At 55.8% G+C, this 22,662-nt stretch overlaps 1 protein-coding gene across 2 annotated transcripts in view; it reads right to left on the bottom strand.

The window, feature by feature from the left end:
* The window catches only part of MED27 (mediator complex subunit 27), a gene marked incomplete at its 5' end in the record, with an annotated part of 159,652 nt that extends 137,351 nt beyond the window's left edge, over window positions 1–22,301 (bottom strand). For both annotated transcript variants that reach the window (XM_084236091.1, XM_084236092.1), the window contains 2 exons: window positions 18,999–19,143; window positions 22,099–22,301. In XM_084236091.1, the coding sequence (XP_084092217.1) occupies window positions 18,999–19,143; window positions 22,099–22,301 (348 nt within the window). The remainder of the gene's footprint in view (window positions 1–18,998; window positions 19,144–22,098) is intronic.
* Between the last annotated feature and the right edge of the window lie 361 nt (window positions 22,302–22,662).

Genomic DNA, 22,662 nt, shown 5'->3' with positions numbered 1-22,662 from the left:
CTGGGCTCCAGACCCCCGCAGTGCCCTACCTGTTCATTCGACGTGTCGTGAAAGCAGCTGAAAATTGAAAATACTGCCAGAAAGAAATGGAGGAAATCCAAAGAAAGCCAAAAAAAAGTAAAATTTCTGCAAAAGAATCCAGATTGGGATCTGCACAGACGTATAGAGATATGATAGGTCTCTGCAGAAATACATGCTCCATCTGTAACTGTAGCCCTGTACATATATTATATATTACACTGTTTTAAATGAAATTACTCTTCTTTCTTTAAACAAATACCACACTGAGGCCTCAAGTTCAAACCCTAGAAACTGGAGAAATAAGATGTTTCCAGTCCTGGGAAATGGCCTGCTCATTCAACAAGCACCAGGCGCTCCCCACAACGTGCTGTGAATCAGGATGGGGGTTCCAGTCACAGCTGGATGTGGGCAGCGCGGATGTGGGGAGCGCACCGGCAGAGAGGAAGGCATGGGGCCCTGAAGGACGGGAGGGTCTGGGAAGGAATGAGGAGAACAGGGAGTTGCAGAAGAGGGATGACACCAGCAAAAGGGCCATCTGGAGCGAGTGCATGGGTTCGAAGGAGAGAACAGCCTGACAGCAGAGGACACACGCAGGGCATCAGATGGGAGATGCGCAGCCGGGAGCGGGCTGCTGCCCACGGGCCCACTGAGGACATGGGCAGTGCCTGTGGGAAGCAAGGAGGCCGCAGGCAGCCATTTACAGCCTGATTTTGGCCGAACATGACCCACAAGGAAAGCTCCCCTGACAGAAACAGGGCCAGGGCCGACTACGCGCACATGAGGAAGGTGCCCTGAATGCAGAGCTGAGAGCCTCTAACAGCAGACACTGTGGGCAGCCGCCTTCCAGCCTCCAGGCCCTTATCTCGCTGCTTCCTCTGAAGGGAAGGTTCTCCCTGGGTCTCTGTTCCTCAGAGGACCCCCAACCACAATGAATGGAGCCCCAGCCCAGCCTCTCGCTGGCCCTTCATCCTATATTACTTTGTCTTTGAAGCACCTGAGGTTACTTATACATTTTTTTGCCTCCCCCTCCGGAACGGAAGCTCCTTGAGGGTACGCACTTTGAGACCTTGTACTATTTCTCCAGTGTCACACCTGGACGCACGGTCCCCACTGAACATAGTGGAGGATCAGTGTTTCTCAATCACGATTTGTCCGGGAAACCCTGGGCTCAACACAGTCGTGCAAACAATGCATGAGGCACACCCCCCACACCCACTGCTGCCACACTAATCAGGCTCTCTGTTCAACCTAAGCGTCAAGACAGTAGTCTTTGAAATCAATTCTGAGGTGCATTGCAAATAATCTGTCCCCAAGACAGTTACAAGTACATGAGGCTGTCAATTATTTACTGATAAATTAGATCAGATTCAAGGTTATCTCTATGGCATTTCTGCCACTCGCCGGCATTTCAGTGAGATTTCTAGAGTGAGAAAGGCAGAGGTCATATCCAGCGGGCACAGGCATTTCTGGAAGGATTAACTCCAAGGCCTCCCGTACTTTGTTCTAAAATCTGACTCTGCTGGGGAGGAAAGAGGGCTTGTCTTGGCCACAGACTGACTCCCTCACGCCGTCAGCACAGGCAATGCTTTTCAAAGACCTGTCCCGCCCGCTGCCCACATCCCTGAGCAAAGCATCCAATCCCGGCAACATGCGCAGGTAAATAAAGAACGGGGTTAGCCAGTCTGCACGGCCAAGGGTTCTTTCTAGATCTGTGATGCCCAGCACAGCAGTCTGGCCACAGGTGGTTATTTACAGGAAGCTTTATCAAGTAAAATTTGTAGTTCCTCAGTTACACTAGCCCATTTCAAGCGCCGAGTAGTCACATGTGACTGAAGGTGACCCGTCAACACCACCAGCAGAGGATCCACTTCCATCACCGCAGAGAGTGCTGTTGGCAAACCCAGCGCCAGAGTCCACAGAAAGAATGGCATGTGCTTCGGCAAGGCCAGAGGACTTCCCACGAAGCGACTGAGGCCCCTGCCCTGTTGTCCTGCCTGCGTGGGGCGTGCAGCGCTGACCAACTGCACAGACGGTGAGCAAGATAAGGAAGAGTCGGGACAAAGGGTGGGGAGCGAGGGGCGTGCCAGGCTGGCTCCAAGCACCCCCACGCACGAGCAGGGCAAAGGGCAGCCACCAGCCCCAGGCCCCTGGACGCTGAGAGGAACCCTAAAGACGGTGTTCTTCTTCGACATTCACTCTGAAGGGTCAGCTATTTGTCTACAAACTCCTGCTTCACCAGCAAAAACAAAACATCCTGGGGAAGAGCTGACATTTAATCTGCAAACAGTCCCTATTCCGAGGTTTAATCATAAAAGATTAATTCCATGAGCGGCAGGCTGGTAGCTCTGCCGTATGGATGTTCTGGAGGTAAACAGTGGTTCTCAGGATGAAGCCTAATAACTCTTCACGGAAGGAGCGTTTCGCCATCCGCACGCACACACGGAGGAGGCCGCTCTGCGTAACAAAGTCCAGTCAAACTCGGAGTCTCCACACACAGACCAGGCCTGCTGAAGCCCTGTTCCCTGCCGCTCCCTGAGTGTGCCCTCGAGGCGTCCGTGAAGAGGCAGCCGGGAAACAGTGGGGGGAAGAAAGGAGTGGGTGGGGTGGCGACAACCCCCTCAGGAGAAGCAAAGCTCTGGAGCAGCAAGAGAGACGTGCCACTCCCTAACAGCTAGACAAGGGGCTTTGGGGGAAATGTTCACTTCAAGGAGCTTACATTCTGGTGGGGGAGACATAAAAAAAGGACTTAAGGAACCTCAGGCACTTTAAAGACAAAATAACATAGGATGGAGGCCCCGCGAGAGGCTGGAAAGGCTGGGGCTCCTTTTGGTGAGCTTGGGGGTCCTCTGTGAGGAACAGAGACCCAGAAAGACCCTCCCTACAGACACCATTACTAACCCCATTCTGCAGGCAAACACTGAGGCACAGAGACATCAAGCAACACGCCCGAAGTCACGCAGCTAGGAAAGGCCGGGGCAGGAGGAACCCAGCTGCTCCCAGCCTCCAGTGCGCACGCCCTGCCTCGTGCCCTGCCTCTCCCGCGCCCGCCTTCAGTGCCGCAGGCCGCAGGGGAGCCAGGCACATCCCCTGAGGCGGAGTTGAGCAAAGGGTGCGGGACCCCGCAGGTGGCCGCTGGGCAGGGCCCGGGCACAGCACTCTTCGTGTTGGTAGCTGCGTCTGAATGTCTACTCGGACCGACGTTACCTTCAGTTAATAATTACATAAGGAACAGCGTTTCCTTTTTAAGCAAATATATTAAGGGGGAAAAGTTAATCTATATAAAAAGACAGAAAGTCATCCAAAGCAGGACCAATGCTGCGGAAGAGGATACAGAAAATCAAGAAGTGGCTGGGAATCCAGTTGTGCGGAGTGGAAAGTCCAGGGACCTGGCGCTTTTAGACCCTCACTCTCCCGTCTCAGTTTTTTAAGCCTTTGCTCAAACTCTCCTTTCCCCGGGCCTGCTCCTCTCACCCTCTGCCCTGACTCCAAGGAGTCCTGCGTGTGCCCCCCGGCTGGTTCACACCTTCCACTCTGACCAGCGGGGATCTCCGCTCGGCCTCAGCTCTCACTCCACCCAAAGCTGTAAGGGCTGGGCCTGGTCTTCTCTTAGGCCCCCAAGAGTCCAGCTGCAGAGCTTAGCACACAGTAGGCCCTCAAGAAGCATTTCCTAAATGACCGTGCTGGGGCTGCCCTGAGCATTCTCAGGAGACGGGACTAAAGGTTCCTCACTTCTGCCAGCGAGCAGGACAAAGCAGGAACACCCTGCCATGCCCGCGCGAGGGCCTCTGGAGTGGAGGTCGCGAGGCAGGTCTGGAGGCTCAGGAATTGCCCCGTTGGCTAAGACTCCTGGGGCTCACTGCCAGGCTGCAGGCCTCAGCAGGCGCGAGCTCTCCCGAGTCCCGTGCCATGTGCCGAGACTTCTGGGGCCTTTCTAAACAAAGTCCAGTCTTTAACCTTGAAACCGCTGAGGACCACATGCGCGAGCGGACAAAATTAATATTTACAAGATTAAACAGGACAGCAAAGACGATTAGATCGAGACGGGCTTAAATGTGGGTCAACTCATACTCCAAAACCATAAATGACATCTGCTATGAAGATGCCTCACGCTCGCTCACAGTGCTGATGAGCCGCTCCAAGACACGTGGAAGGTACAGCACCGGGCTCACAGCCACGGAGAGACTCCCCGCACCCCTCTCGTTCACCGGAGTCAATAAAGCAGCCGGGCCCACTCAATCACGCGAGCCCCACTCAAGTCAAGCCTCCAGCACAGCACAATCGCCACATTACAACGCAGAGCAAAGCAGCGACCCATCAAACCCAGGTTACATGCCAGACCCTCAGGCGCTTCAGTCCGCAGGCACGCCCAGAAACAGGCGGGCGGGGTTCCAGACACCACAGAAAAGTGGGCGCTGCCATGAAGTGGTGGCATGGATTTCCCAGTTCCCAGTGCACAGGGAGGGCATGTCCACACGGCATGCAGCCTAGCAAGTGTGCAACAGCACTGGGTCTAGAAACAGTGTACTCGCCTCGGGGAGTCTCTCCGTGGCTGCCTCATTAGACGTCACGTGGAGACTCGCTGAGCACACGCAGTTGGAAAAGTGGCGCCGACAGACCTGTCCCGGGCAGAGGGGCCCAGGCCCCCAATTTGAAAACAACGCCATGTCTGAAGTACAGTAAAAAGCGGGAAGCCTGGACTCCCTCCCGAAGCCTCCTAACCACCCTGGTCAGGCCTGCTGTGCGAAGGAGGGCAAAGCAGGGGTGCAGAGAGGTCCCAGGTCGAGCTGCAGGGACAGAGCAGTAGAGACAGAGTCTGGACCCGGTGTCGGAAGAGCCGCTCGCCAGTCACACTGCCACACCCCGTGTCTGTGACCCTCAAGTATGACTGGCATGCTGCTCGCCCCCCTTCTCACCATGCAAACGATGGCCTCGTGTTTATTTCACGCCTTCATTACGGGAACTTCATTGAGCAGGACAAACACGGGCTGTTTGTACAGTTCGTTGTGAGGCACAGACACGCGCCGCCTGTGAGGAACACGAAGGTTAATCTCTCTCCAGCTCAGCGGCTTCCCGGCTGGAGTCGTCCTCACAAGGAAGAGGAGGAGCCAACCTCAAGTTCCTAAGTGGACACCGGGGACACGGTGGGGCTTCCAGTCAACAGGTGTGAGAACTGCCGGGGGCGGCATGAGCCGTTGCAGACCAGCCCACTTCCCAGAGCAAAGCGGAGGGGCCGGCATGGGCACACTGGTAGTGACCACCTGAGGGAAAATGCGCCGCGCCACATAGGCAGGTGCTGAGCGCCTCGCCCTGCCTTTCAGAGAAGGTGCATTACTCTGCCAACAAGTGGAAGGTCATGGGAGGGCACCGTCTGGCAGAATTGTCCAGACCCTCCAAATCCACACTCTAAGGCTTCCGTGCACACCTACCCAAGCCTAAGGACTGTGTGACAAGCCTGTGCCCAGGGCAGCGTGTTTCGCATGTCCTAAGCCCCAAGCCCCTGGTCGTGGCACCGAAGCTGCTGTTTGGCCACAGTGGCCTCCTCGCCACGGCCCGAGATGTGCGCACAAGAGGACAAGTGCTGGCGGAAGTGCCTCCGGCTCTGCGCCCCGACTCCTGCCCATCCCGAAGACCCCACTCAACGTGAAAGGACCCCGGGTCAGTGGCTTCCCCACTGCAGTGGAAAGTGCCATTTCAGCACACGCAAAGATAAGAGCAAACACTCGTCCACTAGCAGACGCCCCGCGGGGCCGGGGTCCACATCTCAGAGCTTCAGAGTCATACTTGAGCAGCCACGGTGGAGAGAGGCCTCGGGGAGACGAGAGGAGACAGAAGCACCCTCAGAAGGACTCCCGTGAAGAGCTACAGACCAGTGTGGGGCTTAAAGGGAGACAAGCTTCAAGTTTAAACAGTAATTTGTGCATAATTATCCTCTCAGGTTGATACAAGATAGATTAAATAAATTAATCAAAGTACAAATTGCGCTGGCAAGCTCCAGCGCCTCCCTCCTCCCCAGGCCAAGCTGCCGACAGCCCCAGGGCTGTGATGCAGCCCCCAGATGGGAGCTGGCAGGTGAGGGGGCGGAGGGGCAGTCACGCTCCTGCCAGGGCGGCCACCTGAGGGCGGGTGGAGGAAGGGCTGCGCGCATGCCCGCGGGCCTGAAGCACCAAGATCCCCTGCAGCCTGCATGCCCACTGCCCTCACACCTCCCAGCGGAAATAAATCTTCGGGCAAGCCAAGGCCCAGAAAGCAGCCATCAATACACACTGCCCAGAATCGCTCCAGAGCGCCGTGGGCCAGCTGTGAGGCTGGGACGGGTGCCGTCCCCGCCCAGCCCTAACTACTATTAGGAAGTCAGATTTTCATCAATGTATTAATATCAACACACACTAACAGATCTCATGAGCATGCTCCTGAGAGCTAACATGCACTGAATCCTGGGCTATGTCTTTACCAGCACTACCTCGCAGAATCTTTACAAAAACCCAAAAAGGTAAGAGCCATTCTTCTTCCCATTTAAGGATGTGGACACTGCAGGGGCGACCCAGGGACCTGCTCAGGCCGCACGGGGTACAGGCCATGGAACCAGTCTTCAGTCTGAAGACTCAGGCTGCCAGGGAGGGCGGAGAGGCGCAAAGTGGGAGAAATATCAGCAGGGGAACAGAAACTCATTTTCCATGTCCTGCGCAGGAGAGTCACGGATTCGGAAGGAAGCAGACCCCGGCTTGAGAGGCAGGCGCAGCAACTCCACACGCAGCCCCTGACCCACAGCCGGCTCGGGAGCAGGAACAAGTGATGGGAGCTGACGAAAGTCTCCAAATACCACCTTGACCTTCCAGCTGCCAGTACCACCCACGCTCATAGGAAGTGGCTGCATCCCCAAGCAGGTCTTGGCGGGGATTCGTCAGCATCTTGCTTCCCCATCAGAGGGGAGCACCACGCAGCCCCTCCGCACAGCTCCAAGAATCATTCCCCTTGTCAACTAAAGGCCTGAGACAAGACTCTGCCTGCACATTCAGACAAGGCTGAGCTGCTTCCAGAGCAAAAGGGGGCTGGAGAGAGGCCCTAGAAATGGGAGAAGCCGTAAGGGATGGAGGTGGAACCTCACTCTGAAATACGTTCCCAAGTCAGAAAGCAAGCAGGCGCTCCAGCCACCTGCCCCTTGGGCGCCGGGGCTGCCTCAGGAGGGTCTCGCCAGCCCAAGGCAGTCAGAGTTGGTGGTGACCGAGGTGGGTAAAAATAACAATACTCGCAGACCCTTGGATTCTGCTGTAAGATTTTGCTTTTATACCTAGACTTTATACTTAGATTGCAAATGAAGGTTGGTTTGGTACGCCTTTAAACACTAATGTTTTAGCTTGGATACGCCATAATAAACTTTCACAGAATATAACACACTAAAAGACTTCCAAATTTGTTGTATTACAAGGGAGTAAATATTTTATTAATATAATGCTTTGTATTAATCTAAATTAAAAAGAAAACGATGTTCTTTTCCACTGTGGCAGTTCTTAAACCTGTTAGGGCGACAGCCCTTTGAAAGAAGCAAGTGGAGGCCTTTCTACTGTGTGACTCATCGCACAGAGCAACTCCCCCAGAATCACCCTCTGCTCACCAAAAGCTTTGAAAAACTCCCTCGAAAGCCAGGCCCGCCCATCACTACATGACTGAGGTGGACAACACTTCACAATTTGGAGGACATCTCGCCAGGAGAAGCGACATGCCTCCCAAGACACCTTGCTAGGAAATCACCCCATCCCGCTCCGTAAGCCGAGGTCCCCAGCACAGCGTCTTGGCTGAGATTCGGATGAGCTGCCAGCAGGGTGACGTGGTTACACTGTCTGAGCGACTGTGAAAATGCATTAAAATCTCAATGCTTGAGCTCATCCAAGCAATTAGAATGAACATGATGGCTGTTTTAGACAGGGTGGGGGCCGTGGGGGGGGGGTCGGCCTCTGGAATCCCCCATTTCTTTTCAAGGGGTCGCGAGCAGGCGCCTTTGCTACCAAACTGAGCTTAGGGTCACCAAGTCAACCAGAATGTCTGCACTGCACAGCAGATGAAGCTGGCAGTGAGGAGGGCAGTCGACGCCTACTGGTGCCTGCTATGTGCCAGGGCGTGCACTCGCCTCAGGAAAAGGTCCTCCCTCTCGGGCCAGGTGGAGGGGCTGGGGGTGCGGCTCTCAGACGGTGGTTTTCGAAAGAAAATGCACCTGCACCTTGTCAGGGAACAAAACACTCCCGGGGCTGCTGCATCATTTTCTGCTCTCCAAGTAGTTGAGAATTTAGTCCGGCTTGACTCTCAGGTGATTCTAATTCTCATCACAAGCACCACGGCTGATGCAGGATTTGGAATCAATGCCCAGACTCGGGAAACATGCTGACTCAGAGACGTGATGGTGAATGGTGAGAGAGCGGAGCACTGGCCGGACCGGCGGGCGGCGGGGAGAAGCCAGTGCACTTCCCGTGGGCCCAGCTTCGCCCGGAGAGGGAGAGACCCAGCAGGTAAGGCCAGTCTCCCCGGGGCCAAGGGCAGCCTCCAGGCCTCTAGGTGAAATCTAAGCAGACCCAGCAGACCACAGGAATCACACATGCACAGCACAGGGCACGCAGAGGCCCATTCACGAGACACGCGCCAGTGGGCCAGACCCGAGGCCGTAGCGCCCTGATGCCGGGGGCACGGCTGTCGTGTCCTCTGGACACAGCTGTAAGATGTGTATTTGTGTTCTCCTGAGATCAACGAGACCCCCTTAAACAAGGATGGCCTTAGGCTGGAGCAAGATAAGGACAAACTGGTGACATGCCAAGGGCAAATAAACCAGGAAACTGTATCACTAGCAATAAATTTGCATTTGGATTAAGCATATGACAGAATTAAAATGCAGGATTAAAATTAAAAGCTATAAAAACAGGATGATCTTTAAGCTATCAGGGCTGCAAGACGGAATTTCCTTCAGTTCAGACATCCTCCAGAGTAGGCACACGCGCCGTGCAGCCGCCAGCACTCTACGAGTTACGCTCCTTTCTGATAGTTAAGACGGGAAAATGGAGACCTATAAGTCACTGATTGGGGGTGCAAAATGGAGTTGGGGGGCCAGCAATAGAGCCAGGAATTACTATTAAACCAGGTGTTGTGGGCACTTAACTCCTCTGACCAGGCTGGAGAACTGGGCACAGCTCCAGGAAGACAGGACAGTGTCGGTCCCTGGGTCTAGAACAGTGCCTGGAACACAGCAGGCGCTCAGGAGCCACATGCTCAGCTGAGATGAGCTGATCTCAGCCGAAAGCACACTGGCCCAGGGCTGCTTTGCATGTGGAGACCGGATGTCCCTAAGCCGTGCCCGAGCCTGGGCACAGACTGCAACTGCCAGCAGATCCTCCTGTCCCCGATGGTCCCCTCGGACATGGTATGGGCTGACCACTGCTCCTGCTGCATGACAGAGGTCAGCAGCTACAAAACCACAGGTAAACGGCAGGATTGCAACAGCACCCAACAGCGGAAGAAACCTCTCTGCCTTCTGGACGTCCAGCTGACACCCCCTCTTCAAACTGGCGAAGACCGCAAGTCGCGGTCCGGGGACTAGCGATGCGGCCTTGACCACGTAACTGTCTGTAAAAGGAGGGGCAACCAACCTACCTCACCTGTGAGGTCCCCTTGGGGTCGGATACTTAGTTGAAGGAGGTGCAGTTCCCAGAGTCTAGAGATATAGGTGGGGAAGTCAGGGGTCATTACTAAGCACCCACGGTGCACGACACGCAGGGTGATAAAGATGACACCACCCCAAGGCAGGACCTGTGCTGCGGCAGTGTGGCCAGCACCGCACCAGGGCCTGGGGGGCACGAACAGACAACACCAACTCTGCCTGGTCGCTCTGATGCTGCGAGGCATTCAGCGGGATCAGCTGGCCACGCGGCAGCCCAGTCCCCTGCACCGGGTCCCTGGGGCAGAACCGGCGTGAGTCCAGCAGAGCAGCCGGACACAGCTAGATTTCAGAACGTCTCCAATTCACAGGGGGTGGGGGGTGGGTGAGTTTGACAGTGTGCCAAAGGGAGGGAAGACAAAGTGACTGACTCACAGAACCTACTAGATGAAAAGATGGTCCCTGTGGGAGATGAGAGTCTTGGGGCGTTCCCTTCACTTGGTCAAGTCACAGGTAGCACCAGAAGGCCGAGCCAAGCCCCGGCTTGCACCGGCTCAGCCACCAGCTTCATCAGCCTGAGAGGCTGCTGGGAGCCAGGGCCTCCCAACATGCAGTGACTGCAGCAGAAAAGGCCCCCATGAGGGGAGAAGGTGGGCGGCAAGCTCCAGGAGCAGCGGAGGCAGGGGAAGCAGGACACGAGCAGGGCCTAGCCCGACTGGCAGCCTCCCCTCGATCAGCCCACCATGACCCCTGCCCCGGGGGGGGGGGGGGCCGAGGACTCAGGCTCAGAGCTCCTGGCACTCAACTCCACACCTCCCCCTTCCGTCTCCTGAACCCCGCAGCAACGGCAGCAGCATACTGAAAGAAGTCAGGGTGAACAAAACAGCAGCCGGTTCGGAGGGGAAGCAGAGGCTTCAATTTAAGCCCATTCAAATACTGTTTGATTCCACTTAGAAACAGCCACCGGCAATAACGATTCCTTAAATGTCACCGAGTATCCTGGCCCAAAGCAAAGACTCGAGACGTGCTTCCCAGCGAGACCCGCAGGCCAGCCCCCGCGGCCAGCATCGCGCCTGTTCCCGAGCCCAGGCTTGCAGCTGCTGACCTGGCCGCGGTCGAAGTCCCAACGGGAGGGCGCTCAACCTTGTGGGGGTAACAGATGGGCAGAGCAGGGTACAAACTGGCACATGCAGACACCGGCACCTAATTTGGGGACATCTCAGAAGGCTTCCTGGAGAGGTAATGACTAAGTTGAGACTCAAATGACTAAGAGTTTTCCAAAGAAAGAAAGGAGAAAGAAGAGCAGACGCAAAAGCCCTGACATAAAAAGAGTGTGCCCCTCTGGAGAAGCCTGGTTAATGCCGTAGACCAGAGCTGGCAAAAAGAGCAGGGTGAGTGGGGAGAAGGAAGCGAACACTGAGGATCTGAGGTGAAATGAGATGAAGTCTGGGATCTGCCTAAGTACCCCAGGCCTCAGCCGCCCCTCCATGCCCGGAACTGAGCCCACAGGGGTGGGGAATCCACGAGCTAAGAGCCACCGGTGTTCTTAATTGTTTAAGCTGAGAGGACAGACTCTTTTCACAGTTCTCTAGCTTTCATGTATATTTGAAGCTTTCCATAAAGTTATGGGTTTTTTTCCCCAGAAAGCGGGGGGGCGGGGTGAGGGGAGAGAGGCCAGAGACGTAAGCTGGCACCAGACTATGAAGTCTTAACTCAGCCTGTGGCGGGGCAGCGGGAAGGAGCCCAGAGCTGTCTGCCAGGCTCTGAGCTAAATAAATACTCAAGGGCAGTATCCACGCAGCCCCACGCGGCTCGAAGGGCAGGACTATCCAGGCCATTTTACAGGAAACTGAGGCTGGGGAGTGTGACCACAGATCTGTCTGCTTCGGGAGTCCAGCTCTGGGCAAGAGGACTAGGGTTTGGCCAAATGCTGGCGGGAGCTGGATTAGTCCTCAGGGAGATGGAGGAAACCACTAAGGAGCAACCAGTCCGACGTCTACTGTGGAGTTAGAGTCGAAAACAGATGAGAGGGGCTTGGGAAAGGCAGGAGACCTGGGGCCAGGGGGCTGGGGAGGGGTCATCACCCCCTGCAAAAATGCAGGCTGGGCTCAGGCTGTAGCAGGGGAAGGAGAGGACTGAGTTAAGGCCTGGAAGAGGTGGCACCAAGACATCTAGGTGCGCGGGTGTCCGGGTCTGGGTGCCTGGCTAGTTAAGGCGCCCCACCACAAGGTGGGGGTGGGGAGAGGATTTCCTCCTGGCTCCTTCAGTCTGAGGCCTGAGTCTCCAGTGCAGGTGCTCGGCGGGTACTGGACATGAGGGTCTGGATGTCAGAGAGAGCCAGGCTGGGGTGGCGTGACGTGCCATAAGCATGAGGCCGCAGAATAGAGGAGGTGGCCCAGGGCAGGCACAGGCAGCAGGGGAGAAGCACGAATAGCCTCGCAGTGCTTCCCCAGCGCACACCGCCACGAAGACGGGAGGCGTACCAACAGTCTCTCTGTCCCTGCACCGATTCGCCTCCTCCTGCCATCAACGTGCAACTTACCATGAAGGAAAGCGACATGGGGACAACTGCCTTTCCACTGAGCGTTCCTGGAAGGAGAAAGGCGCTTTTCAGGCTCTGGTGACAATCCACAGAAAGCTCTGGACCAGCCATACAAACCTCAAGAGCCCAGGAAAGGCCGGGGGCGTGCGGGGGGGGGGGGGGAACCAGATGAGCCCCCCATGAGCAGAGTGACTCCAGGCTGACGCAGGACCAGCAGCTGCGCTGCCCCCCACCCCCAGTCAAGCCCAGCACAGCTTCAAAAGAGCATTCTCGCTCTGAGAGGAGAGGGATGGGGAGTCATGAGCCTGATTCCAGACAACGATAAAGCGACAATTTGCAGACACCATGACTAATAAGTATAAGAGGAAGATGCAGAATGAGGTCAATGCTTTGGCACAGAAACCACTCAGAACCACAGGAGCACCACTGATTCCCCCGAGCAGGCACACCGGGGGTGCTGCCAGGGCCCAACTGGCCAGAGAACCTCTGGGGGTGCTGCTCTGTTCTGGGATGCTCTGAGGTGCTCAGCAGCATGCACTGCAGCACACAGCAGTTGAACCTTAGCAATATTATTGGACGAGAACTATACTCCATTCCCCGGGTGTGCTTTCATTTCCACACAGAAACACACAACCCACTCCAGGGACCCTTTCCAGCCGAGCTGAAGGGAGCCTGAGAGACCCTCCAGTCCACGTCTTCACTCAGCCAACTAGGATGCTGGAACTCAGAGGAGGAACGTGCTGGCCCGGGCCACGCGCTCAGGTGGGCAGCACACGCCAGGCAGCACACGCCAGACAGCACACGCCAGGCAGCACTCCCGTGAGCCTCCGCCCGACAGCCGCGTGCACGCGCTGCCCACTCTACAGCCTTCCTGAGAGGTGTTCAAGGACTGAGGACAGCTCCCCCGCAACCCGTGTTCCCTGTGCCCTCTCACAGGGCCACTCCCTGATCCTCACAAGGCCCACAAGGTAGAAGTTGCCTTCAGCCACTCTGCCTGGTGAGCGGGCAGAGCCTCAGAGAAGCCCCAGAAACGTAAAGCTGGGAGGCGGGGCAGGGGAGGTTCGAACCCAGCAGAGCGGGCTGCAAGCAGCCCCTCCACTAAGTCTGCGTCATCCCAGAGCTTAGTTTTACTTTGGCTTTAGTGCAGGCATTTTCCTAAGGAAAGGCTAGCAAGCCCAGACCGGTGCGCGTGCTCCCCGCCAGGCCGACCACCTGACGCCCAGCTCCGGGGGAGGGTTCACTGAGTGCCACATGGAGAAGCCTCCCGGGTTTGGACAAAGGTCTGTCTGCGCAAAAATCGAGACTGTCAGCTCCTCCTCTGCGGTGCCCTCAGTCCTCCTGGGGCTTTCTTCCTGGGACCCCTCAATTCCCATATCCCAGAGCCCGGCAACCCCAGGCTTCCAGACTACGAGGAGAATCACCTTCCTCGCCCAACTCCCAAGCCCTCGCCCCAGCCCCGGGTTCTATGAGCAAAGAGCCCCCCTTCCACTAATGCCAACTGAGATGTGCATGCGCATGCCCGGATCCCCCCCGGGGGGCAAGGCCTGTTTGGGAGTCACTACTTCGCAGAATTTCGGGAGGCTGTGTTCAGGCCACGAGTGGAGAGTCACGCGAGGACAGGCCAGTGCCGCCCGGCAGCAGCCTGCCACTGTGTGATCGGGCAGCGCAGCCACAGGGCGTTTCCTCTGCCAGGTATCACCGCACCCGCTCCTCAGGCGGGGCCGATTATGATGCTCATTTTAGAGAACAGAAAACTGAGGCCCAGAGATGAGCGCCCCGGGACCGCGAACTGCAGCGCAGACAGCACGCACTGTTACCACACCTGGCCACTCTCACCGCCACTTAGAGAGCACCTCTGCGCGTGCGTTATCCTGACACACTGCCCTGCACTAGCTCACCTAACGCCCGCCACAGCGCCACGACACACGCTTCACAGACAAGGAAACTGAAGCATGAAGACGGTTACTGTTTGAGGCACGGAGCAAGCGCAGCTCCAGGCCAGAGCTCAAGCAGCCGAACCAGAACTTCCACGGAAGCCCCACATGTGTGGCTGTACCTTCCTTTACTTACTTCTCAATCCAGAAGTATCTAGAAATCCAGGAAACTGGTTTGGCTTTTTGTTTTTTTCCTGCCTGGCTGCATTATCCTTTGCTCTTTTGATAATGAAAGGGTGTGGGGTTCAAGGCAGCCTCTACCTTAGTCCACCCCCTGTGCTAACTAGTTCACTTGAATGACAGGCGCTGCGGGGGCTTAGATGTCAGTGGACACACAGCCTGGGAAGGGTCTCCGTTAGCGGTAACGGTGAAGACGAGCCTGAGCAGCACCGGAGCCCAAGTCACATGAGGAAGGCACGGGGTGGGGGGGGGGCGGGATGTGGGGGTGTTCCTGCCTTGTCATGACCTGATGAGCCTGCATGCTCGAACACACCGCAGAAAGGAGAACGAGTCAGGGCTGGGCTGTGTGGGAAGGAAAACTCGGGCAACAGATACTGGTTGCTGATAACGCGCGCGCGGGGGTAATCCCTAAGCAGCCGGCGGCCCTGACTCTCCCCGTTCCACCACTGCCAGGACGACAGCCGCGGCCGCACTCCTGGCCTCAGAAGCAGCCGCTCCAATCAGCCTGACTCGTCAGCCCCAGAGCGCGCAGGGCCTGTCTCCCGCTCAGCCCCGGCTGTCAAGCAGCTCGCCGAGAAGGGCGCCGGTCGACAAGCCAGGCAGATAAACCTGCCAACCTCAGCCCTCAAAGAGCTTATCATCAGCTCACCAGCTGACCTCACCCTGGCCTTCTGAATTACCCTTCTGGAATCCAGCCCTGGCCCCCATCACGGGAGCTAGAACTGTCCCTCATCCACAAGTAGCGCAACGGGCTGTCTCAGGAACGCCTGCGAGTAGAAAGGCTCCATCGTACGTCATCAAGCTCACAGGCGAACCACAAAAGGGAGCGCAAATTAAAAATTCAAGAGAAAAAGCTTTCTTTTATTTTCCCACTCATTCAGTGAGCGTGAACCGAGCGCTTACCGTGTAGCAGGCACCTTGCTAGGCACCCGACGGGGACTCCAGCAGGGACGAGACACACTACTGCACCCCATCCCTGGTGGCTCTGTGCAAAAACATAAAGAGCCCCTTTAAGGGTGGATCTGAGGTGACGAATATCTCATTGACTTAAACCCATTAAGGAATGAGTTCTGGTGAGGACAGGACGGTACATGGAGGGAATGTCTTCAAATTTCCCAGTCAAGCAATCTTAGAATAGAGAGTTGCTCTTTCTCTTAATCAAAGTGAAAAATTAAGCAAGTACAAACAAATCAAAGTGGACAGCAGCTTCCTCTGGGCCCATGTCCCTGCCCCAGGAGACAGGGCTACCCCGGGGGCCTTCGCTGCCCCAGAGATCACCGGCGAGAGGCCGAGGCCTTGGTGTGCTTCCCAGCAAGCTCACCAGGAGCCCGAGCCACAAACAAATGAGGACGTCAAAGCCAGAAACATGGCGGGATACCAGAAATCTCCGTGAAGGGGCCTTCAGAAGCTCCAGCTTCCCCCGCGGCCCATCTGAACATGACGGGGGATGCAGGCTACACGCCGGTTTCCCCGCCCAGACGGTGCTGATGCCAATTGTTTTTGCCCTCGTCAAAGGAGCCTGTCACGTCACTACAGAGCAATCATCAATAGGTGCTTAGTGCCTGGAAGCTAAGTTCTCTCCCCAATTCAGCATGGAAAAAGTGCTGCTCGCAGCAATTTGACAACGTTCCATTAGCTTAGATTTTTAAGCGCGTTATCCCAACAATCATGCCAACTACCGTGTAATTAATATTCCCGCTGACTTCACAAAAATGACCGCACCCCCTAAAGAAAACGACTAGTCATGAGCCTTGCGCCGCCTCGCCATGGCCAACTCTTCACAAAGTTCCTGGGCGACGGGTGGTGTCAGAGCCCCCCTCCCGCCCCGGCTTCCTTCCACTCTTCGCCGACAGCGCGCGAAGCTGACTCTGGCAAGTTACCTCAGCTGTCACTTAACACGTTAATGCACTTATTGGTTCAAACTCTTGGAGGGTAAAATGACGAATGACGAGAGCTTTAACAATTAAAAAGCTCTTCTCATTTGCAGGAGGTGAGACAGACACATCTGACTGTCGCTTCCACCCAGCTGGAAAGGCGAACGCGGGCTGCAGTCCCGGCTGCTCGCGAGCTTGCTGAGGGGAGGGACAGAAGGCCACCCTCACCCTTATTTCCCACCTCGCTTTCCAGGCCTCACATGTCCTCATGACCTACCTCAGGTCTCTTCTGGAGTCGGGTAAGGTGTCAAACAGGCCGTGACCTACCATAACAAAAATAGAACACGTTCCCTGCAGGAGCTCCTCACCCCAGAACAGAACCACCAGGCAGACACGGCTTTGGCAGCAGAGATACGGGATGGGGTGAGGTCGCCCTGACGACAGCAACAACGTGGGGCCCCGTGTGCCCCGCCTGTGCCATCTCCTTCCCTCAATAAACTGTGTAAAAGTAGTAAAATGCACACAGATTCATGAATAAAATTTAGCACGTGAACCGTCTCTAGGAGGAGACTGCAGCAGGAGAAACGCTTCCTGTAGTCGAAACCCTGAAGCCGAGCTAGAGTAAAGCATCGTGTCCAGGGGCGAGAGCGCGGAGCGGAGTCAGGAATCGCAAAGCCTCATCTCACTGTGAGTCCGAGTGGATCCGCTCGCTGGGCCTCAGTTTGCTCAGCTCTAGAACAGGCTAGAACTAAAGGTTCCTAGTTCTCTCCATTTCTACCAACCAACGGCGCAGGCCAGCGAGAGGCCAGTGGCTGCCCAGGGGCTCACGGCCAAGGCCCGACGAGCCGGGCAGCGCTCCCACTGCTCCCAGGGGCTGCGCTGTGGGCTAAATCTCCACGTCTCTAAGCTGCACATCCCCAGGACGAGACGCTCCCTAAACATCTTTTCCTTCTTTCACACAACCTCTTTCCCAGCGTGGAGCAAGGGGCCGGGGTCTCGGGCAGGGACCGGCTGCAATGTTAACAAATGCCGCCACCCTGCAAGCAGTTAAACTACCTTCATTCAAAAGTAAAATGCCACCCCTTCTGCTGCAAACCCGTCACTTCCTCTGGAGTCCTGTCACTCGGGGTTTCCAGGTCAGCCTAAATCCTCCCACTGAAAGTCTCTGTCACGTTAGCCTTTTCCAACACCCTGGCCCATGTGACCAAACACCAAAAGAGCAAGGCTTTCTACCAAAGTCCAACCAGAAGCAAGTCACACCATGCCCCTCCCGAGACCACACCGTCTCCAGGCAACTCCCGCTAAGATGACCCAGGGGGCCCTTGGGAGACTCGGGCGCTCACTCAGGACAGCGGAAAGGGCAGAGCTGGCCTGTGTCCGGCAGGTGCAGGTCCACGGCTGCCTCGGCAGCCACCACGTAGCTGGCACCCCACCCTTTAGGAGCCGCCCTCTCCTACTCGCCAGTCCCTCCTTTGAGGTACTGCTCCTGGGCTCCAGGTGGTCACAGCCAGCCAATCAGATTCCCACCCCTGGACAAAGCAAAACAAACCATCCAGGTAGGGAGAGGTCTGGCGGGATGCGGGAGATCATCTGGAACAAGGACCAGGCAGAAACACTGTTGGACTGTCTTCCCGGTGTGCGGAGAACATCAGGCCAATACAGGAAAGTGAGTCCAAAGAGGGGAAGAGAGTGCCAGATCGCCTCACCCCTGCACCCCCACCCCTCTCCATCCCCCCACCCCACCCCATGCATCCCAATCCTCAAGATCAAGCTGGGTTTCTGTCAAGAGCAGCCTGGAAGGCCGCTGAGCTAAATGCAGGGTCCAGGCTTCAGACCCCTCCACTGTCACGACACGTCACCCCTCCCTGAATCTCAGCCCAGCTCCTAGGCTCTCTGACACACCGAGCAAGACTCACCACCCCACACAAAAACACCGAGGAAAATATCCTGTACACCAGAAAAAGTGTGAGCGCATCTGTCACCCAAGAGCGTTCTGTGGAGAGGTACACAGAACAGGGGGAGCAGATGAGAGCTAACTGGAGGGGACATTCATGGCAGGGAAGTGCATGGTCTGATGAGAGAGCTTCCCAGATCCTTCTATGCATACATGCTAGTTCTCTATCAGCAGGGAAAAAACAACAACAAACCCCGCAGCACAAACAAAAGGAACCTGACAGTAAACAAACTAACTGTTTCCAGGCTTATGAGCCTAATTGTGCCTGTTATTTTTAGACCACAGCTTGGCTTCCTTTCCAGCTGTCCTGGGTCTAAGCCCCAGGCCTGCGGCTGCAGAAACTACGAACAGCAAATTCCATGGAGCATGTTAGAAACCATCTTCCCCAGACCGGGCCAAGTAATTAGAGGATAATTAGAGTCATCGACAGCAACGTGTGGCACGCTCTCAGCGAGCGGAAGACGACCCGCGACAGAGCACCTCAGGGGTGCAGCACTCAGACCGCCGCACCCTAACTACCTCCTGGGGTCAGGGCCTCCTCTGAGAAGCAGATGAAAGCTCATCAGTCATCCCCCCAGAACTGCACATACGATGACATGCATATAATTTCAAGGGGTTCGTAAAAACTGTGCCCCATCATCTAGGTTAACTACATCTACTGAGAGATTTTTTTTTAAATGTAATTACCTGAGCATCCCGATGAGTCCTCAAAGACCTCAAAGGACTACCAAACAGCTCATGGGAAATTCTCAAACTTCCAACTCTCACTCCACACTGAATCACCTTCTACATTCATGAACTGTGAGAAAACATGGCTCTTCCCACAGCGCCTCCATTTCTGACACGTCTCCCTTACCTTGTTTGACCATTTGTATGCTTGAAGGAGCTGGCTGTAGAGGGGGGTCTTGTCCTGCACTGGATCCAAACTCAGCAACCCGCTGTTATGGAGAGGGTGGTTCTCAGACGGCTTGCCCACCAAGTTGCTCAGACGTTCCAGCTCACTGCAAGGTGAACAAAGCAAATAAAACTGAGCGCTCGTAGACTTGCTGTGTTCAGCCAGCCCTGTAGGTCGAAGGCTGTTCTTCATCCGGCCTGAAGGAAGTGCCTTAGGAAGTACTTTTTGAATGGCTGAAAAGATTAGGGACAATCAAGAAAAACACTAATTGGAAACTTGTCTTAAACTGATTTCTCTGGAGGAGAAGGAAGAAATTCCTCCCATTCCAAAGGAGGAAAAAGTTACGAGCATTGAATCAGTAAGACTCCTAAAAGCAGGATTTAACAACTGGAACTCCTTTGCGGGGAGGGGGGTTGGTGGAGGAAAGGAGAGACAAGGTCAGGAACCTGACTCGCACAGGAGGTGGGGTACAAGGGATTAGCGTTTTCCATTAACCCAGTTAAAGAAACCAAGACCCTTCGGCATCAACGCCCAGATCAGGAGGTGCAACACCCAGAAACTACCAGACTGCTGTAGGGAGGGTCAGGGGCACAAACCATCCACCCACTAAGATGAGCCCCTCCCTGAAGATGATAAAATCTAACGCAGCCCTCACAACGGGGCAGCACTCCGTCTGCCCACCTGTGCCTATGCAAGTGCTTCCTTTCACCAACTCTCTCCCTCCGCAGGGCAGCAGCCTCCTGCCTGCCCGCCCGTGCCCTGTACCTGCCAGGGCGTCTCTTCACTGACCTCCCTCAGCGGAGGCCGCTCTCCTCAAGGCCGCCCGCCCGCAGCCGTGCAGGCCTCCCTCAGCAAACCTGTCCCTTTTGGGGCAGCTCTTCCTGCCCGCTGTTGTCTATGAAGTGTCTTTTACTGTCCTATTCCTTTCCTAATAAACCTGCTTTTTAAATATAAAGACTGTCTCTTTCTCATGGAGAAACTCACCTGGGGAACTCGCCATGTGTCGCTGAAATGGGAGCTCTGGTGACACCTTTCCCAGAGTGAACCCAAGGGCCCTGCACTAACTCCAAAAATGACATCAGTGGGCCTCCCCGGTGGCGCAGCGGTTGAGCGCTGGGTTGCGAAGCTGCCTGCAGCCTCTACAGCCGGTTCGATCCCCGGCTGCTCCCCGGCCACCGGAGGAGGGTCCCGCATGGCGCGCAGACCTCTCCTGCCGCCCGCTGCTCCCCTCGGCAGTGTCCTTCGGTCCTTCTGCCTGCTCTGCTCCCCGCTCTGGCTCTGGTGAATTCTCTCACCCTCCCGCGCTTCTGACTGTACCCAGTGCATGTATAAACCAAACAAACAAGCAAATAATAAATAAATAAATAAATAAGACATGCCTCTAGAAAATTAAAAAAAAAAAAAAATGACATCAGTATGACTTACTGGAATTTTGAAATGTGGTAGAACACTGCTTCTCACTGAGGATTTCCAGACCCACCTACAGATCACCACATTTGGCAGGAAAGCAATTACCTGAATAAATGCTGATTAATTTCATTCACCTGGGATAGCTCTGTACATGAGGCGTCACAGATGGTAAAACTTCACAAAACAAAGAAGAGATAAAATAAACAAATGGAATGGAAGACACCAAAGGAATTGTGTCAAACACATGTCAGTCTAGCAGGAGACTCCGGAGAAACTTAGGGAAGGGAGTCAACCGCCACACACGGCGCAGGGGCATTCTGAGGGGCTGGTCCCAAACAAGACTCTAGAGGACTGGTGTCCCGTGTCACCTGCATTTGGTTTCTTGGCCACCTTGTTGGTACCACTGTACAAAGATTTAAGAGGGCAAAGGTGAGATGTAAACATTTTTGAACTTTCTAAAATGGTGAAGGGTTACACCCTCCGAACATCACAAAGGAAAGCAAGTTAGAGGGTCTGGCAGAGGACAGAAGAAGCTGCACGTCCTCTCACAGGGAAAGCACTAACTGGCACTCACCAGAGAACAGCAAGTGGGTGTGGGAGTTGAGGAGTGGCATATGATTTCCTGGCTTTCCCCCCAAAAAGAATGGTATGTAACTGGGGAGACTCGGCGGGGCGGGAGGGGGGGATCACACATCATTTAATCACCACCACCACCCTCCACTCTACCTCCTCCTTCCATCTGGTTACAAAGGACACCAAACTAAGGAGAAAAAAAACCAAACAGGCCAAAATTCTTAAGATGACCAGTTCCCAAAATGCCTTTCTCTGGGAAGGTCAATTCTAAGAAGTAAAAAGCAAAATTCCTGGAATTCTAACCTTCCTGAGTAGGACTGACTTTCCCAAGGAAGGGAAGTCCAGAACCTAACCTATGAGAGCTCCTACCAGGCGCCGGGGTCTTACAAACATCTTCTTTAAATCTGACAACATTTAAAAAGTGGAAGGTGACCTGGAAGAGAAAGAAATGTATGGTCCTCAACTACAGAACTACAAAATAATCGTGGGGGGGGGGCGGTGTTTAAGCATAAGTGAGGACCTGGTTCACCTGAGATTAGGTCTCCAGGAGGGACACCGGCAGCTGGGAGGGGGCACGAGAGACTGCAGGGGGGCCGGGCGCCCGCAGGGGAAAAGGAACGATAGATCAGGGTCTGTTTTGCCGTTTGGGGGGGTGGGGGGCGGGTAGGATGGAAGTGAAGAATTCCAGGTTCAGGGTGGGGAACTGGGGCACACGGGATCGGGGCCACTGGAACTTGGAGCGGCGCTGAGCGGGCCGCGTGCGCCCTGGAGTACGGCTGGCCCAGACACAGTGGGGCACCGAGGGCCTACAGGTGAGACACCTGCGGGCGGGGGTGAGCAGTGGACGAGCCCGGGGGGAGTCCGGGCGGCGGGAGACTGCAGAGAAGAGAGACGGGTGGCGGGGGTGGGAGATGAGGCGTCCCTGAGGGGCAGGTAGGGCCGGGTGGGAGGGAGAAAGGCAGCGACAGGGGAGCAAGCGAGGCGAGGGCAGCCCCTGACCGGGGCACCCGTGCGGGTCGGCCCAGGACCGGAGCCCGGGGGTCCCCGCCCCCGCCCCGCCCCCGCCGCCGGCACCTACTTGAGGTCCCGGTTGACAGAGAGCAAGTTGTCCTGGAAGTGCGCGATGAAGGCCTTCTCCCGGCCCTCCAGCGTCTCCTTGTTGCGCATGCCATCCTTCAGGCAGTCGAACACCCTGCTCACGCTGGAGCGCAGCGCCTGGATGGCACTGATGGCCTGGGCAAAGGCCTCCAGGTTCACCCCGACACTCAGCACGTCGGCCATGTTGCCGCCGGCCCAGTGGGCTCGCCAGAGCCGCTTCGCGCGCGGCGGCCGCGCTCGGTGATGACGCAACCCCGAGGGCCTCTGGGAAATGTAGTTCCCGGGGCTGCCGGGGCTGGGCGGGGGCTACTCTCAAAAAGAGGGCTTCCACTTGGTCATAGGACAGGGAGGGGGCAGCCCAAACCCCGCAAACCTGCCTGTTCTAAATGGGTTCTGCCATCCGCCGCATCAACACAAAACATAGGAGACTTTAATGGGAAGGAACTTTAATAAAACTAAAAAACAATGCAGGAAAGGCAAAGAGTCTACTTTCTAAATGAAGCACCCAAAGTGACCCGTCCCCTCGTGGGTAAAACTCCATCCA

This window comes from Talpa europaea, assembly GCF_964194135.1.
Source record: "Talpa europaea genome assembly, chromosome: 7".
Taxonomy (NCBI): Eukaryota; Metazoa; Chordata; class Mammalia; order Eulipotyphla; family Talpidae; genus Talpa; species Talpa europaea.
The sequence above is the reverse complement of the archived record's forward strand: the minus strand, read 5'-3'. Positions and strand labels throughout refer to the sequence as shown.